Source organism: Epargyreus clarus, unplaced genomic scaffold, assembly GCF_041222505.1.
Source record: "Epargyreus clarus isolate Ecla_fem2 unplaced genomic scaffold, WU_Ecla_fem_2.2 ptg000008l, whole genome shotgun sequence".
In the NCBI taxonomy this organism is placed as follows: domain Eukaryota; kingdom Metazoa; phylum Arthropoda; class Insecta; order Lepidoptera; family Hesperiidae; genus Epargyreus; species Epargyreus clarus.
In genome coordinates, this window is record NW_027332216.1 from 6,017,082 (window position 1) to 6,036,565 (window position 19,484).

Here is a 19,484-nt window from a genome sequence, read left to right on the forward strand (position 1 = left end):
CGGCTTTGCAATGATGCATTTTTAATGCCAAGACGTACACCTTACAGCACCGATGTCATGTTGCTCGCCTGGCTGTTTTCTATAGAATACATTTTGGAGAGAGTGCGTTTGAACTTCACAATTTAATTCCTGCTGCCCCCTTCCATCATCGGACATCTAGAGGAACCGCGGGATACCATCGATATTCGGTTGATGTTCATCTTGTGCGGACTAAGCGTTTTAGTAACTCATTTCTGCTGCGAACTGCAAAGATTGGAACTCACTTTCTATATGGACTATTATACTGTTTGGAACTCACTCCCGCCTTCGTTGTTTCCCTATACATATGATCTGGGATTATTCAAATCAAGGGTGAATAGGCTACTTCTAGGCAAGCGTGTTTTGTCCAACACAGCATCTTATTTAACATCAGTTAAGGTGGCAGTCAAACGTAAGCCTATTGAAGTTAAAAAACACTCACAATGGTGGCTGACGATTAAAATACTATAGAAGCAGACAGTCGAATACAGACAATTTTGTTTAAAGGTACTTTGTTTTAATTAACAATAAAATGGAAACCAATTTTATTGCAAAACAATCTATTTTATTAAATCTATTTTATTATTTAAGGGAAAAATATATTATTATACTATATTATGATGAAGTTTATTCAATTTAGTTTAATTTAAAACGAACGCAATATTTAACAGGTTGGCTACACTACACTAGTGATGAGGTAGTAAATAAATATGGCCGTCCGTCAGTCAGTTATAACGATGTAAACTTTTGTTTATTGTTTATACTTAATTATTAAGAAATGATAAGTGAATTTGAAAATTTGTCTCTCGGAGGAAGTAACGCTGCTACGAATCATGCGGACCCTTTTACACATACCGGTAATTGTTGTATATGTGCTTCAAATATAGAATTACAGGGTCGACCTAAATGGCTAGGTTCATTACTCTATATTTATATGGTTACTGTATCACTTTCTGGTTATTTCAGAGTTGACACCTGAACAGCAAAAGACTTTAATTGATATAAGACGTCGGAAAACTGAGTTACTATTGGAAATCCAGGTTAGTGATGAGTTTAATGTAAAATAATTTTTGTCTTGATTTCCTTTGGATGTTGATGTGTTTTCCTGCTAATCATAAATTTAAATTACACTGCTACGTATATAGTTATTTGATGATGTCCTAATAGGTGTAGTTAGAGGAAAATAGAAAGTTAATCAAACATTGCTGTAATTAACATGTAGAGCTAATGAGTAATAGATCATTCCAATGAACTATATACAAGTCCATTTGACTTTGTTATTGGTATACTTTGACAGACTTGCTTAACCCTTACCTGTTGGAAGGTTTGTTTACTGTACTTGTCTTAATTTATATTAGCTAATTACTTTTATTTGAATTTGACATATGTTGCACATAGTTTGAAAGGTGATAGAACCAGTACTGTTCGATTGAGGAGATACCACTGCCACACCTATTTCTAGTATTGTGCAGATCTTACAATATCGTCCTCAGGGGAGGCAACGATTCTGTGCTTAACTTCAGGTTTAGAATTATGTGGACTGTTTGCTCATATGATTCTTTAATCAAATAAGCCAAAAGAAATGCAGTTGAGTCATCATCAAGTTAAGTCATTCGGAGTGTAAACGAAAGGTGAGGACAGATAGTGGTTAAAGTTTATAAACAATTCCATATTCTGAGGGATATGATATGCCTTCCGTTCCTATTTGTTGTTGTTGTCGTTGTTTCATTAAAATAGAAATTGTTTAATGTAATTCAATTCAATGCTCTGAATTTTGAACTAAATAAGGCCTTACAAATCTCATTAGATATTACAGGGATTTTTTGTGAACACATTAATTTTATTTCAATTTTAAAAGTTGTTAATTTTTTAGAGCATGTGGCAGTAGCGTCTGATAGTTATGTAAGTAATGTTAGTCCTATACTATGTATTAACGTGTATTATTTTCTTTCTGGAAGTATTATCAACTTTGATAACTAGCAATTTATAGTAAAACGAAAATCTGACTGCTTTTAAATAAAGCGTATGTCATTCCCACAAGTTAGACGAGGCCATAGATACCTCCATAGTGATAAATCCAAAAAGCAGTTTACAGAGTATAAAATATACAAATGCTTGAAAAAAAATTTCCTACATCTTAAATGACTCATCATTTAAGATTTTCAATTTAAATTTGTTTGTACTACCTCTATAGCTCTACTTATGATCATTTCCACCGGCATATTCAAAATTGTTTACATCAGTGGTTCTCTGCCAATGAATTAACATTTTAATTGTGAAAGTTTTTTTGGGGAAAAACTAAAAGAATAATATAAAATGAATAGTGTGTTAAATTAAAGCTATGTTTTACCGTGAAATAAATTGTTTTACCTTGTAAGGTAACTAGTTACAAAGTAGCGGTATGGGATAAAAGTGTATGATATGAAATGAAATATGTTTAGTTTTTGTGTAGGTCAATGGCGGCACTTACAAATTGTCATTACAATATTTTTTCTTTAATTACTACCGGATCGCAACATTATTTAATATATATTTTTTATCAGTAGCATCATACACTATCCTTCGAAAATGATTTATGCTTATGAGGGTTTAATTTTTAAAGTATGACTCAATTTGCATGCTATATTATCATACTTACCCCAACATACCATGCTGCTGGTATTAATTAAATTTAATTTAAATAATAAATTGTGACATACATATTACTAAATTCAAATGTGTATTAAACCAATAAATTATTGTATATATACTAGTGAGTTAAAACTTAAAAGGTACTATATGACAAATTTAAATTAAAATTTAAGTTCAATTTCAAACAATTAAAAACATGCGATTTATGTTCCAACACATGTTCATTGTGACTTCATTTGTTTCGATTAATTCACATAGGAAACACGCGTTTAGTCAGACTGCGATCTTTATGCGGGCGTCTCAATTCTGAATGCATTTAGGGATAGTGGGAGTTTATAGTATCCCTCGTCCTTTCATTCAAAACATTGTACGGACCAACGTGACGTAAGCCCTCAATGCACAGTTTACTACGGTCGAGAGAGAGCCATGTAGAGTAGTGTGGTAGAGGAGTAGAGCTGCTATCAACGCGGTTCTCAGTTACTGGCGGGTCGTCGGGCCGTAGAGACGGACGGTGGCACTGTGTGCGCGAACATTATACTCAATCTTTACATCTCTGTATCGGAAGTCGTCTGTGACTCGTAATAGCGAACTTTAGTGAACTGTGAAGTTGTTGCAATTTTCAATAAAGTTTAATTCATAAACGTGTCGTAGTCGCGAAAAGTGTGATCAATCAGTCGTAAGTTTTCAAGTGATAAGACGGATAAGTGGAAATTGCTATGACTGCCCGTCGGTCGTCGGAATTATTTTATGATACCTCATTAATTGTTGTTGATTATTTTTAATGTATTTATATGTATTTTTAATGTATAAAATACACTAAATTATATTATTCACGTACTTTGGAAAAGTTTAAGGGTTAAGTTTTATATCATGAATAACTTTTGTGGCAGTGAAAATTAACTGGCTTTACTTTGTTCTGAATTAAGAGGAAAATAACAAGAATGTATTACTCATTAATATTACAAAATTATATGCAATTAAAACCTGCACTATATTTGAAGTTAAATTGAACAAATGTTGATAATTATAGGAGTTAAAATTCAATAGGATTTAGTTGGTCTAAGAACTCAAAGACAATGTCATCTCGGTAATAATGGGTATAATTATCTAATTACAGGCACATGATTCATTGCCTCCATGTACATAATTCATTATATTGTTGACATTGTGACACTTATCTATACCCTTGATAACTTAGAAAATTCCAAATAACCAGTTCTGGTTAATCGCAATTTGCGTCGTAGTTACTGGAGATATAGTTGTGTAAAATACAAATACGATATGGTTGTAAACGAAGGAAATATTCGCAATACCATCATTTCTTTTTCATTTTGAAAAAACTAGAACGTTGGCATAATTTTGGCGGTGCATATAATTCTATTTCTAATATGCAATTAAACATTAATTTACATATTAATTACTTGTCTTATGTAACGACATTTTAATGAGAACAATTAATGCTAAATGGCTTTGTTGAACTAGATTCTTAAAACTATTTGCACCAGTCGAGGCGCCGGTAAGCAAGGTTGTTATTGGCACATTCTTCCAATGAGTAGGTACAGAATCTTTATATCATGTTCAGGTCATTAGTAACAACAATGAATTACTGGGAATTTTGACTGAGAAACTGTGTGAATCATAGCAAGCAATACATATTAATAGTGTGATTGGAACGCCATTGATATGCAAAAACTGCAAAAGCTTACTATGTTGATCGCAGGATACCGTTGCAAACTTAGTTTGAAAACAACTGTGGTATTCCCTGAAAGTGGACAATGGTCCGATTCATCGTTTTTATCGTGTTTCCTTTGGCCACTTCCGCGCTGCCGTTGCCAGCTTCGATAACAACTGTCGATGTCAGATTGCAGCAACACAAACAATAATAGTGGGTACCTACAATGTTTATTCATTATATGTCACTGTATTAACCTCAAACAAGTCACGATTAATATTGCAATGAAGGTATTATCGTTCACATGACTTAATAGATTATAATAATCTATTTATTCTTGCGTAACGTAAACGTTTTTACTTATTGAAATGCCTAAGAAGATTAACAATACGCGGCGAATGGGGTCTTTGTCGTGCAGGCAGACGCGTAGAAAGATAAGGAAATAATAATAATATATATAGTTGTCACGGTGCCAATCTCCGGTGGCGCTCGCGCCTCTCTTCAGTCGAGTGCGTTCCTTAGCGGGAAGTGTATGGCGCGCGATGTGTTTGCATGTTCGGCTGCTGTGCGGCGCGCTTTGGTGGCCAGTGCTGATGCGATGCGCCCGCGCCGCTCGCACCTATGACGACGACTACGATCAGGTGTGTCCACTATCAACGATGCCGCTTTCTGTACACTGCAAAACAAAAAATCCATGGCGTACATAGCATTCACCTCTATTTTGGCAACAACGTAACGTAGGTGCCGACGAATCTTATCGCCGACGTTTAGTCATGCAATTTTCCACTTATTTTATTTTGCTTTGTTATCTTGCCGTTTTTTTATTTTAATGTGTGTTTTGGGCTTGTAGGTATTTGTGATTTAAGCTTCACTAATATCGGTGTTCGTGCGGGTCCGTGCCGCTGTGTGAGTGTAATGTGCGCCGTGTGTTAGCGCTCGTGGAGTAATGTTTATTAAGAACGGGCCTGGGCCCGCCGAAGAGGAGCGTCGAGGGTCCGTTTCCAATTGGTTTTCGTCGTTGAGACGCGGCGGGCGTCGTAAACGCGAAGAAAACGGCGTCCCGACGGGTTACGGTTCACTGGGCAGGCGCAAAGATGGCACGCAATCGCGTGGCAAGACGAGGTCCGCATGGGACCTCACCACCGTCACTAGACTGGTCTGTATACATATAATCCACAACCTTTATAAATGTCATCGAAAGTTGGTTTACCGGTGGGCACGCTCTGCTGGAAACTACTTTTGGCGCATATCCAAATGCGCTGGATCGATCACGCTTTTTGAGTCTGCGTGCGAAACGATGACTACACAAGATTCAGTGATTTCTCCCTAATGTTATTACCGCCGTCTGTTAATCTATAATGTCTAGGTTTATGTACTTGTATCTTTTCATCGTATACGCATGGCATATTTATGTAGGCGCCGTTTATTTTTGCAGTTAGGTTCATTTGTTTGCATTGTTTGTGCGTGTAAAGTTTGTTTCGTGGCTTTGATAGTAATATGTTTGTAAATGTGACGTTAGATTTGAGTGTCGACAAATGTTATTCTCACGCCTATCACGTTATCACGGCCACGCTCCATTCGTTATTTATCGTCCGGATACACTAGTTTGTGAAAACCCAACCCACTGATTTGAGTAGGTACTCGCATTATGATTCACAGAATGAAACGTTTATAGGGTTAGTTGCAGTAAATAAACAACGCCTACCGTTAATTCAACACTAAGTATTTCTATATAACATTACAAATTGTTTTTCAAATAAAATATAAGACACGTCAAAATTAAATATTAAATACAAGAAGATTGAACGATAGATATAGTAATTCATAATCTGCTTTATAGCTACATACGTAAGTTAGTTTCAAACAAGAAACTTCGTCACCTTAAATATTTAAAATGGATGTGACACTTACATCTGCCCATTTTTAGCAGTCAAGTGTATTTTGAGAGTAAAAACTCTAATTTTGATTTTTTTTTCAAGGGCGATCCGTTTTGGGTTCAATGTTGAACTTGAGTGCGTCAGGACTTTATTTATATGTAGATGAGCTCAGACTCCACCTCACATTTGTATGCAAATCGCTGTTATTGTCACGGGTACCTATTTTCATTTTGAATTACCTGTACGTCTGTACGACTTTAATTAAACAAAATTTTAAAGTAAGATGCGTAATCACAATATTGTTGTTGAAAAGTATAGGCCTTACGAAACTACATAATTTTAAAAGTTAGGTATAGTGTATGATTATCGTTAAAAAATAAATTAAAGCTCAGTTTTATTTTTGATGAGGCTAACCCAAAAGGGTCGGTTGGGGATAAAGGTTATCTCGGGTCAAAATGTAGTTAGAATCATTTTTGGTGATGTTGCCCATCTGCATGTGAAATTCTCATCAGAATTGGCACAGCTGTTTCCAAGATAGACCAAAGACATATAAAACTCTTGATGGTATGGTTGTTTTCCAGTTATTTTTAAGTATATTATATGGTTTAACTTTAACCCAGTTAAATGGCGTGTCCCCGACGTCACCCATACGATGGCTTGTTTGACCAAAAGAATGTTTGCGCGCCCTAATTACACACGCGGCGCTTGAAACAATAAACAGTGCAGTACTTTTAGTTTTTATATAAAGACCTAAATTTCCGGGAAATATTTTTCAATTATCGGTCTCAGGTCAACTTTTAATTAAAATAAATGCCCACGATTTTAATCATTGGTTAAACCCAGGAAAGATTTTGCAGGCGTTTCTTTCATGCGTAATGTATATCGTGCCCATATCGTTGTACATAATTAGTCCAGATCGTAAATGATGCAAATGGTCAAAATTTGTACTTCGACACTGTTATTAGTGTACGATTATTCCGGGTGTTGTACGAAGTTAAAGAATTTTCTATTGGGACAGAAGATAATAGATAAATACTGTCGTCGAATCGAATTTAAAAAGATTACTTGCACAGGTTTCATCAAATAATTATTTAATTTACAATTATCATACGCATGCCATGAACGAGGTAGGTATTGCACAAATTGCGTGAAAATTATTCAATTTTTTAGTCTATATAATTATGTATTTATATGTTTATGCTGCAATGATGCATACAAGGCTATGCATGAGTGTTGTATGACACTTATCGGGAAAATATTGCTACTTGTTTTGTTTGCGACTCTGGTATGTAGCAGTATAAATACGTATGTATGTTTGTATGTACAATAAGTAACTAACCGCGCCGATTGCGGTCACCGCGTGACTCACACATTCGTTTTCAAACTAAACTATTTACCAGGTACTCCGTTGGAATAATAAGTACACATGCTCAATTCGCATACAAAGGCTGTACGATGTCTCCATGGCTAAGGAGTGGCGAGTAGTAAGTAGTAAAAGCTAAATGCAGACATCGTTTGCAAATTATGCACTTAGATTGTTCATGTCATTGGCATGCTTGCGGCTGGATGACAAACGGTTAATGGTACATAGCTTTGTAAGGTTAGTGGGGGTAAAATCGGGTCTCAGAGTAAATTATATGTAATTACAGCCCTTTTTAAATTGGGAGCATTGTACAAGTCCATCATGTTAACCTTATTTATATGTTACACGAGGTAGACCTTAGTGTTAGTATTAGAAGTATATACTTCAACGTATCCTGTAAGGATAAAGTCCGAAACATTGCTCGACATTGCTAAGAAGGTTGAGGCCGATCACGTTGCCGCAAATACGATGACCGTTGGGTATGCAGTTGAAGCAGATGAAACTGTCTTGCAGTGTGATACTGCCGCTAGGTGGCGCCTTTTTTTGCGCAAGTTGGCGGGAAGTAGACGGATGAACTAAAATTTGGCTTCTACGTTGTAAGTGGCTTATGTCTAGACTTTATTGTCTAGTAATGGATTGTTTTGATTAATGATGTCTAGCTTTTCTGGTTGTTTTTTTTCTTTATTCCTCTGAAATCTTTAATATTTTCACGGAAAAAGTAATTGTAAGTTTCGCCAAGATCCCCTTTGCCAATCTCTTTGCGTGAGAGTCAAAACAATATGTCTACTTTTGGTATTGCGAAATTAAGGGTCAGAGTTTAGAAAATGATAACATATTTGAACTTATATTCACTTTAATATTTGTAGCTTTCGTTACCATGTAAAATTTAATAACGCTCGGGTGAATTCATCCATGTTAGAATGTAATTTAATATAAAACATCAAAGCGGGGTTCAATTGTAGCTACGGCATAAAAGGTTTAAAGTGAACTTTCTAGCGTGTCGTGCCCTGTTGACCTGGATTAGTAATGTCATTACTTAAAGCCTCGTATTATTTAGCCGAAGCCCGTGACATGATCACTTTATTACAATCTTGTCCACATTTGCAAATAATATGTGTAAGACAATAATAGCTTTCAAGTGCAAATGGGCGCGGGTTGTGTTACAATCATTCGGCACAGTTCGCGTGGCACTGCACTATTGTATACATTGCAGAATCATTGCGTAATGTTTTTGATAGCTTTGAACTATTTTAACAGTGGATCTGGTGGTTATTTTTATTTGCGACTACAGATCAACTACAGAATCCTGAAAGAGCTTTCGGATGGGATATTGTGTTTTTTAAGACTAAAAGTTATCACCGTGCTGTTTACAGAATGTTCCAAGTTCGATTGGCTAGCAAGCTTCGGTTTTGTATATTTCAGTAGTGGCTATAAGATAGAATAGCTGTAAAAATTGTTTATTTGTTTATAAGTAGGTATTTTCGTGCAATGCCGTGCGTGGCCTTTCATCTTTTATGAAAATATTTAACATTTACTGTATTTGGCAGGGTTATTCACAGCTTATAGAATCGACAATGTAGGTATAGAATTTCTGTCATAATCATTCAAATTAGATTAAAGAATACTAAATTTAAAAAATGTTAAAGATGACCGACACGTTCTATTATCGCATAAAGATGCACATGAGCTTGGAAAAGGCCAACATTTTAAATCTGCATGTAGTCATGTATTTGTATTCATTTTGTATGGATTTATTAGCCGTAACAATTTGCCTGCGCAGCGACTGACCATGCGTGACGTTACTCGTCATACCTCTTTGTCCCGTTTATTTTAAATTTGCATGGAAAAATGCACATAGTACTGTATTCAACCTCATATTTCTGGTACAAAAATTATCTGGTGCAAATGTAAAATAAGCCTGAAGTCCACTGTTTGTGTTTATTTAAAAACGATATTTGCCTTTGTGTTTCATTTTTGTGTATGTTCATTATTTCTGCATTCGTATGAAGCTATATTAACGAAAATATTTCTACATTTCAATCCAATAGTGTAGTAGTTACATAGAAGTTGAAATTTGCAAATTATTATTTGTAATTTTGAAAACTTTGATAAATAATTTCAAAATTTATTGCCAGTACTTATATTTTTTACGCATAAGGCGTATAAATTTCTAAAATGTCAGATATTTTGAAATTACAAACAGACACTATTTTATAATCGGATCTTTCGAACACTGTACGTTGTTTGCGGTTAATAGTTTTTCATTCATTACAACATCATCTTGTGTTCTGGTGTGTGATAACGGCCTTGTTGTGATAACAAGAGAATGCCAATGTTATCCGCATTGCGATTGGCACAGGAAAAATTCTCGCCTCCACTTGTTACAATGTAGATTTCCCGCATTCCGAGCTATGCCAAAATTTTGGCTATCAGCATACATTTCAATCGATAAACATCTAGCTGTTGTACAACAGTATTGAAACTTTATTAAGAGTGAAACGGGGAGCTGAAATCAAAGTATGAAAGGATAATTTTTTGCCATTTGATACCATCATTAAGACCGGTAACGTTAGCGAGTAAGATTCCTCGATACTATAAAACCACTTTATACAGATATGCCGGTATTTCGAAGACTACTGGGATCATTAAACGTCAGTTTATATTTGTCGCCAATGTATATGTATACGTTTTACATTTAACATTTAAAAACATTGCCAAACATCTCGAGGGCGTTAACTTCGAAACTGTGTGTGTGTATGAAAGTAGCGTGATAGTGTGTTGTTTAGGTTTAAATAATTTATTTCTCATAAAGAGTCCGTTAGTTAATTGAGAGTATTTAACGTTATTAAATTCTTCGTTAATTGTGTTACTTATCTTCACTTTATACGTTGTTTGAGGGACGCCATGTAATTTAAACTTAATTTGCCGCAAGATGTGCAAACGAGATAAATTATTCAATCGCGTCACTTTGTACTTTGGTTTATGGTGTATGTACTCACCCTCACTTAACACATTGTTTGTGGCATATCACGTGGTTTAAAGTTAATCTGTCGCAAGATTTGCTTAGGTACGAGATAAAAGCCTAAATCGCGTCATTCTGTACGTTGGTTTATGATGTATGATGTGTTGTATCAAATACGCACAAAATGTATACTATAGGTTACATATTTGTTTTTTTATTAGAGAAGGAAACATCGTTAATTGATTTAGAATGGTATTTATGGTATCTCATATTAAGAAACGTTAAACAAACAAGAGATGAAATTACTTTTTAATTGTTTGTTTGAGGATATTTAAGTGTGGTTGTGGTCGCTATTAGGCGGACTGCAGACGTAATGCCGTAAGAACACCCCGCAATCAATATCACGCTCGAATTTAAGCTGTCGTGTATACTTGACCTTACTCCAGTTAACGCTACTGTAACCAATTAGCCGTATTAGCTATTGCGTGACCACACGCTCATGACAAGTGTTATCATATCACACGGGTATGTCAGCGGTCTTATTCGTGTCTACTATACCAGTCGATTTTTATATATACATATATTTAATAGGAGAGAAAATTCGAAGCTACATATTTGGGGATAATACTAATCTGGGGGCTCGAGAGTGCTCTCGCTAAGTCGCTATGTCGCAAAAGCAAAAAAGGCACAACCCATTCAAGTAATATCCGATAAATAAATTTGTACTGTATGTTTGCACGGCATTTATGGAGGCACATATGAGATTTTTTTGTATATTTTTAAGATTAGCTTCTAATACTTTCAAGCAAACAATATATACTCGTAGGTAGAGTAAACATAGAAGTTACGTAATTTAGTAGTCACAATTATTAACCAGCAGTCTGGCTGTACTTTTAAACATATTCAACGATAAATATTTATTCTATTAACCGAAAATGCTCTCCGAAACTCACAAATAGGGTCATTTATCTTTTATTACACATATTTCAACGTGTATTTGTATTATTTTTTATTGGATAGAATTTGAGATTTACGATTGTTTATCTCCGATCACTTTCGACTTCACAAATTACGGGCGGCCCGAGCGGCTTTGAAATTATTTTTTCATGTTGCCCTTTAATTATTACACAAATAGAATAGCATTGTGCGTGCGGTCTCGGAATAGCTGGCGTCAAGACGGGGAGGTGCTTTGACCTTGTCGGGGTAGCTGGTAGAGCGCGTTTGTCGACTGCATGAGTTCATCTCGTGAGGTTATAGATGGAAGGTGCGACGGTCACTAGTTATTCCCACATGTACGTTGTGTCTTCTTGTTGATGATGATTCTCTTCGTGATCGTTGTTTGTTTATGGTACGATTCAGATCATGAAATATCAGATGCAATGGTGTAAACATGATTACCGGTCTGATACCTAGAGAGTTTCGGGTTCGATCCTCGGTCAGACAGACAATAATATTATGAATTGTAACCTCTTTTCTGGTTTACAGTGTTTCATGTTTTCCCTTTTTCGTTTCTGTTCATGGCACCCACGATATTACAATACGTGCTATTAAATTGGTTGTTACTATTACTTACATTTTATATACCAGGTAATTATAACATGGTCCGGGAATAGCGCACTTAAGGTGCCTTGACCTTGTGGGATAGCGGGTGTGGATCGTTGATGGTCATTGGTCTCATTAACGAATTGTTTTACGACGCTTTTCCTGCTATTGGACAGTAGAGTGTAGCGCAGTCTTGCCAGGAAACTGTTTTTTAAATATGGGAACTTCCCCTTCGCGCTGGATTTTTTTCCAAGTATTGATTGCAGTTTATATTATAAGAATTGTTACGTTCCGTATCTGTAGTAGGCCTAGTGATATGAATTTGTATTGTTCAGTCAAGGACTTTGGATTGTAAATCCAGGTAAAGAAAAACATCGCGAGGACAACTAGGTAAATGTCTCAGAATGGAAGTAAACTAAACGTGTACAAAGACTACAGAAGGCACTTGGCCAGCGTTGTGGATAATGACGTAAAATCCTCCTCATTCAGGGAGCACATCCGTTTCCAGAACTAGGATCGTAACAGGTTGAACCGTGACCTAACATTGAACTTTATAAGTTGCGTAAATTCTCATAACCTTTATGTAACAACACTTACCATATTGCTCATGTACTGAAGTCATTAATATTTTATCGTCATTCTTTTAGCAACAATGAAGTTATTTTGATTTGGCTCATCCGGCCGTATCGAATTTAAAAAGGATACAAGTGGATTTTTATTTGTTCTGACACATCATGTAACTCATATTGGACATCGGTATATTGAGTCATCTCGTGTTCAAGAGTAACGTTGTCCGTATTAGAGTTTATTCGTAACGAATGTGTGAACTTTTAGTTTAACGACTCATCTCGACTTTTATGGCGGCTCTGTAACTAGTAAATTAACACTATGAAGAGGCTATATTATACGTTTTGTTACAGACATCTTTTCAGTTTATTTTTGCTAGTGTTCGCCCAGCTGTTAAAAGTCAATAATCGAGAATTTGAAGAAAGCCTATGAATTTGCAATGTTCATCTTGTATATTAACAAAAGCTAATAGGCTGATAAAAATGAAACAGGCATTGAACTATGTTGTCTTTACCTATTTAATATATTCTTTATAAGTATCCTGTTGATCGTGTAAAATTATGAGTGACATTTCTCGATAATAACATCATCATAATTATCAGCTACTTACAGTCGGTAATGGCTCTATAAAGTAAACTTTTCTAAGAGTAAACTTCTAGGTTGTTTTACGGTAGGTTGGTAGTCTTCGCACACTTGTGAGAACATTAAAGAGAACTCTGATGTTTTCTTTCATCATTAAAGCAGGTGATAATTACATTCTAATAAACACATGTTCGAAAAATTAAAGGTGCGATCATTGATTTTGGACTAAGTTCATCGGCGTGGGAGGCCGTAGTTCGTAACACGGATTTATACTGGTTGAAAGTCCGTCCTACCACAGTTGCTACCACATTTTCATGAAAATATTTATTTACTAGTGGCATTTCAACTTGGGTAGGTAATATACCGCATAATAGGGGCGGGGATTTACATAAAATGTTTTCTTTGGGGTGGTTCTACAATTCATGTGTCCCGCGGGAAACATTAGCAACGTTTAAAGGGCCTGAAGACATAATTGGTATTTTCTATGGCATCGTTATATACAATATCTTCCAAAGCGACGATCCATTTATTTTTTCGTACTTCTTTCTTATAGAATACTGCGTACTGAACTTTTTGCGGTTTCATTGTAAATTACAAGCCTCGCAGGTAATAAAGATGTTGTGTTGAAAGAACCACAAAACCGTGAAGAAATATTTCGTAATTTGTAATCGGCTGTATTTTAATTGAAGTAAAAATAAATGTATAATTCTCAAGTAATTATACGTACTTAACAATAACATTAATTGATTGTATAGTTTATGAAATATTTCTTTTAATTGCAATGTTTCTTGGAATATTAATAATATTTTTATTTTATTTAATAATTTATTCGAATTACATGTTTTTCTGAGGTTAGAGGTGAATGAAATATAACGGTAGCTCGCTAAATATTCTGCATAGCTGACGGTTACATAACTTTTGTCTGTAGTTTTTCTTTGTAATAAGTTTTTGATGTTTGCAGGCAATGTCCTGTTTTGATTCTATGATAATTCCATAATTTAAATTTTAGTTTTAATATACCTAATCCAAAAATATAGGTATTAAAAACACTTGGTAGAATGACAAATTACGCAGTTTATAGTCAGAGGTAATAACGAATATAAGATCAAACTTCCTATACAGTGCTTTATTAAGGTTTCATTGCGATATCCACTGGTAAAAAGCACTGTAACACGTAGAATAAATTGTTACTATCAAAACATTCCTTTCGGTAATGTTTTATGTTCTACTTGCTACAGTTGAATTAAATTTCGCCATCGCAGACACAACACTATTATTGGCTTTAATAACATATTGAGTAATTTATTGTGATGATGACACATGTCGAGGAATGCGTTTATATGTTTCTAGACAATTTATTGTATTATCAAACCTTTAAATAAGTGACTAATGGATTTTGTTTGTAATACTATTTTGAAACACTTATTCACCTTCGGGCATGTGTCCGCAAAAGATATAATGTAGTCGATATATTTAATTGAATTTTTACACAACGTTGGAGATCTACACACCATACAGTGTTTTATATTTTTTATTTCCGAGTTCTCATGGGAATGGAAAATAATGAATATAAAAACACGACGGGCAAAATTCGTCCAATTGTATACACTTATGGCCGAGACATTCTGTTTTATGCGTTACAGCCCAAATTGCTCCTAAGTGTTGTCAGTGGGATATCGCCATAAGTGGGTCATCGTGATGACGTGTAGTGTTATAGTGTGTTATAACCCGCCTGAGGTAAAATGAGCAGTGTTTATTGTTGCACTGCCATTCAATAATAATATTTCTGAGAACATAGCATTCCATTCGCTGAAATGTCACCTACTCATCGTGTAACAATGAAATGTTAGTTAAGAATAAAGCTTTTGAGAATCAATTACAAAATTATATTAATACTAAGAATATTAATTAATTTGCAACAATAATAATTAAATACATTGGATAATTTATTTAGTATTTGAAGGCAAAAGTGTGATACCTATCGCTGGAATTTTCTTGTCTACTGTATATAAGAGTTAATTTTCGTCTTAGCTGGCCTTTTAGAAAGGATTTTCGATTTTCAGGGCTTGCACGTAATGTACGTAATTACTATATGACATCATTTGCCTTTCTTCTTCTATTACACAAAAGTATCTTCCTCATTTACTCGTCACGGTACTAAACGGAAACTTGCGTGTTATGTAAATTAAAAATTAATGATCTCCAAATTATTACATCAAGTAAAAATATACAAGTTTATAATATTATTATGGTAATGAATACGCTTCTTAGTTAATTTAAGATAAAGATTCATTGCCACGGTCGCCGCAACCATCCGATGGTGCCATGTGCCCCGCCATGTGGCTTCTTTATCGCACCACTTGAAAGTAAACAAATAATATGTCTAACCATACAAATTTGAATTATGAACTATTTTCGCGGTACTCTTAACGATCTTCTGAAATAAAGTGTTCAAAATTCGAAATTACGATTTGGACGGATTCAGTTTTAACCGTAATATTCGAAATTATTTAAAATAATTTAAATAAATTTTAATTAATTTTGCTTAATATTACAATTGGATTTCTAATGTTTTATGACTATTTTGGTGTTGATTAATAAATGTTACGCAAATATGTTATAAGGAAGATTGCATATAACTGACATGTAATGTGCGTCAGTACTCTGTACAAGGACAATAATGTTAATTAACGACGTTGGAAAAAATAATTGCCCTCTTCGAGCCGTTAAGCTGCTTCTAAATCTATTGAATTCTGTTTGTAGTCACGTTCAGTAGAAAAACCTTTTGCTGTGATAATAACTATTTTATGTTAGGTTAACCGAATCCTATATTTGAATAAATGAATCGTTTCATTTAGTTAAATTTCCTGACTTATTGAACCTGGTATTTCTTTAACAGTCAAAAAGCATTACTGTGTGAAGCGTATTTTAAATACGTGATAATTATTTTGATCCTGTTAAATTCGCAGAACTCCCATTGAATTTTTGACGTCAATAACATAATAGGTACATAGGATAGACGGGTAAAATAATTTGGAATACGGTTTCGAATTATGTAAGGAAATAAGGATAATGAGTTTGGGAATGAAATGACGAATGGTGTTTGCAATTTTTATTTATGTGTCAGCGACGACTCATTTGTCAGTAATTTCATAAAAGTCTACCTTGATTTATACTTTTGCTTCGTTAAAATTGTCACTACAAAAAGACAGTGCCTGGGTGAAATAAATTCGCAGATTTCTGAGAATATTTTATGAGATCTGGGTCTGCAATTCGTCACAAATTATATCCCCATTGTATTGAGTTCCCATAGCAGGTAACTGTAAGAAACGTTTGCGTAACAGCGGTTTCGCGTTTGCCCCGAACGGTTTGATAAATTATGCTAATTCTATTGTTAAATACGAAAAACTAGATCTTGAAGATTGGTCCCAAAATTATATAAATATCGCGATACATAGATATTTTCTAACAGTAATAAACACTTGTATGGTTAAAATATTTCGACAAAATATATTTTTCAACAATAGAATCTAACTCTGGCGTCACAAATAATGGTCGTTACGGGAAAATATTAAGGACAATATTTTTAATGATATAAATATCAATTAATGACTCATTCGAATCGTATTTCCCCTTGAGTTTAAATACCAAATCTAGTCTGATATTACAAATGACGTATTCAGTTTCAATACAATGTTTGAATAGAATAAAAGTGTGCACTTAACAAAGTCCGTCAATTTGAAGTTTAGGCACGTAGGTTTATTTATTTCATTAGCGTTTCGAATTTCATTGTAGGTCGATGTCAATGGCGGTATTTAATTTTGTGGGGGCGTTGGCCGTCGACTTTGCATATGCTACACGCGCCACCGCTCCCATACGAGCTGTCTCATTAGTTCCCCCGGCGAATACTTTTTTCTCTTGTTACGTCTGTTTAGCCCTCGTTCGATGTATGAATGCAATGCGTAAAGTTGGTGCCCCGGGTTGAAATGTCCTTTTGTACGCCGGCCATTTGTGAGCGGAAAGGAGACAAATTAAAGGTTTCACATTCCAGGCAACCTCTCGCAATAGTTTGCGTTGAAATGCTGACTTTTTAAAATTTCGCTTGAATATTTCGTTTCGAAATCGGCGTCGCAAAATTACTATAACAAGAGCAACTAATTGACTAATTTTATATTCCGTTCCGTCTTTCGAAAACATTTCACTCGAGGTTTATGTTTCTCGAGTTTCGAAGCGAGGTAATTTTGGACAAGCGCCAGTTGCAAGAGGTCTTAATTTACGTTCGGATGCAAGATGGCCGAAGCGAAAATCCAAGGAGCCCTGTATAAGTTTTGTACCAGCTTTATTGACCGGGCGGAAACATAAGCCCATTGTTTGTTCAGTCGTTTTGTACAGTGGCGGCCATAGCGTCAACGAATGTCCTTTTAATTAAACTTTGTGTCGTGGCTTTAAAGTGTCTCACGATATGTTCAACCGAATGTTTTGATTGTTAGTATTTTAAGTAAACCAAATGTTTTAAAGAGTTTGAACTGCAGTGGATCGTGGATACGCTTCTTCTTGTCTTATCAAGCTTTTAAAACCTCTCCAATTTGTACTGCTAACATTTTGCCTTGTTCGATAAGAGATAAAAAATATTGTTAATTTCGATAAATTTTCACGCGCGTTGAATCGCAAGGCGAGAAATGAAGGCAAGGGTCAGGAAGGTCAAGAATGCAGCGACTGGTTACAATCTCCATCGAATGATGTAGGAATGCGCTCGATAATAATAGATTTTATCACTAATGCGCTTTGTATGCACTTGCCTCGAAGCTGTCTGCATTTTTATTGAAAATTAAAACATGCTACGTGAAGAAAAATAATATGTTTGCTCCATGTTTATTTATGGTTAACTTATTTGCATGATTTAATACTAAAGATAACAGATAAGTATGTACTCATACTATCATTCTCTATTGTTAGTACCTACTCGAAAATGTTTACGATTCATGTTCTATAAATATTTATTTATTACATTTATTTTTGGTGCGAAATACGTCTTCGTAGTAGTAGTATGTGGAGACGAAATATACAATTGTACTGTATATAAATTATTGTATATCTCTTTACGTGACCCTACTTATTGACGCGTGAAGAACATAAAAAGAGTAATACAATTAATTTAATAGATCCTGTGCCTGTCATCGATCTTTCTGTCAATTACAGTATGTTCAACGTGAATCAAATTAAATATCTAAAATATATTTATAGTGGGTAAAGCACAAGGTGGTTTTTAATATGAATTCAGCGTGCATGTAATGGGTATTAAAAGTCAAAGACTTCAAAATGTGCTTATTGCTCTATGCCGTTCTTGGAATGGTCGAAAGCTTGACGTAAGCAAATTGAGCATGCCTTGAATTGATATATACTGAGTCACTGGAATTGGGTGTAGCGTACGTTGTTATGAATACTATTAGAAAATTACGTGTTGCCATATAAATAAAAATGTTAAGGGTGAACCCTTATCATTTAGGGGTATGAAAAATAGATAGTAGCCGATTCTCAGACCTACTGAATTTGCATATAAAATTTGGTGATAATCGGCAAAGCCGTTTCGGAGGAGTACGGTAACTAACACGAGAATTTTATATATAAGATATGTTGTTAACACGTCGTTAAGCCATTACTGTCTCATTGCTAGGCACTGCTCACGTCTCGGTATGAGAAAGGTTTAAGCCATAGTCCACCGCGCTGGCCAAGTGCGAATTAGTAGACTTCACACACCCTAGATAACCTTTTTCAAGATCTCTTGAGTACGCAGGATTTTCACGATGTTTTCTTTCGCCATTTAAACAGGTCGTAATTGCTTTTTAATACTCAGATAGTTTTTAAAATGAGAGGTGTGTGCTTGGATTCGAATATCGGACTTCCCGAAAGATAAGAGTTTCTAACCATTAGGCTATTACTGCATTTTATATTTTGTGTCACATACACAAAATAATTTGATTACTGAGAATATTGTATACGTTCAGGTTTTTATATTTTTTTCGTCATAACCTTTTCGTGTCACGTTCCAGTTTCGTTCGAATTTAAAACACACTGACACATATGTATTTCGAAAGAACTCGAGCGATTGCATTTAGAAGTTATTATATTATTAATTTAATATTATACTTTGTAATACAAATTAATATACATATTCATATCACGTAATTTTTATTTACACAAATTAACATATTTAAAAGTGTGTATTTTTTTAGTAAGGAGATTTAAGACAACGGGTGAAGGTTATTCCTA

At 34.8% G+C, this 19,484-nt stretch overlaps 1 protein-coding gene across 5 annotated transcripts in view; it reads left to right on the forward strand.

Moving 5' to 3' along the window:
• The first annotated feature begins 718 nt into the window (after nt 1-718).
• The window catches only part of step (cytohesin steppke), a 55,084-nt gene continuing 36,318 nt past the window's right edge, over nt 719-19,484 (forward strand). The window contains exons 1-4 of one of the 5 annotated variants that reach the window (XM_073075807.1): nt 719-875; nt 985-1,058; nt 2,104-2,105; nt 5,255-5,477. In XM_073075807.1, the coding sequence (XP_072931908.1) occupies nt 797-875; nt 985-1,058; nt 2,104-2,105; nt 5,255-5,477 (378 nt within the window). In that variant the 5' untranslated portion in view covers nt 719-796. Of the gene's footprint in view, nt 876-984; nt 1,059-2,103; nt 2,106-3,109; nt 3,326-4,632; nt 4,963-5,171; nt 5,478-19,484 lie in introns of those variants that run through there. The other 4 variants (XM_073075805.1, XM_073075803.1, XM_073075804.1 and 1 more) reach the window with 4 other exon arrangements.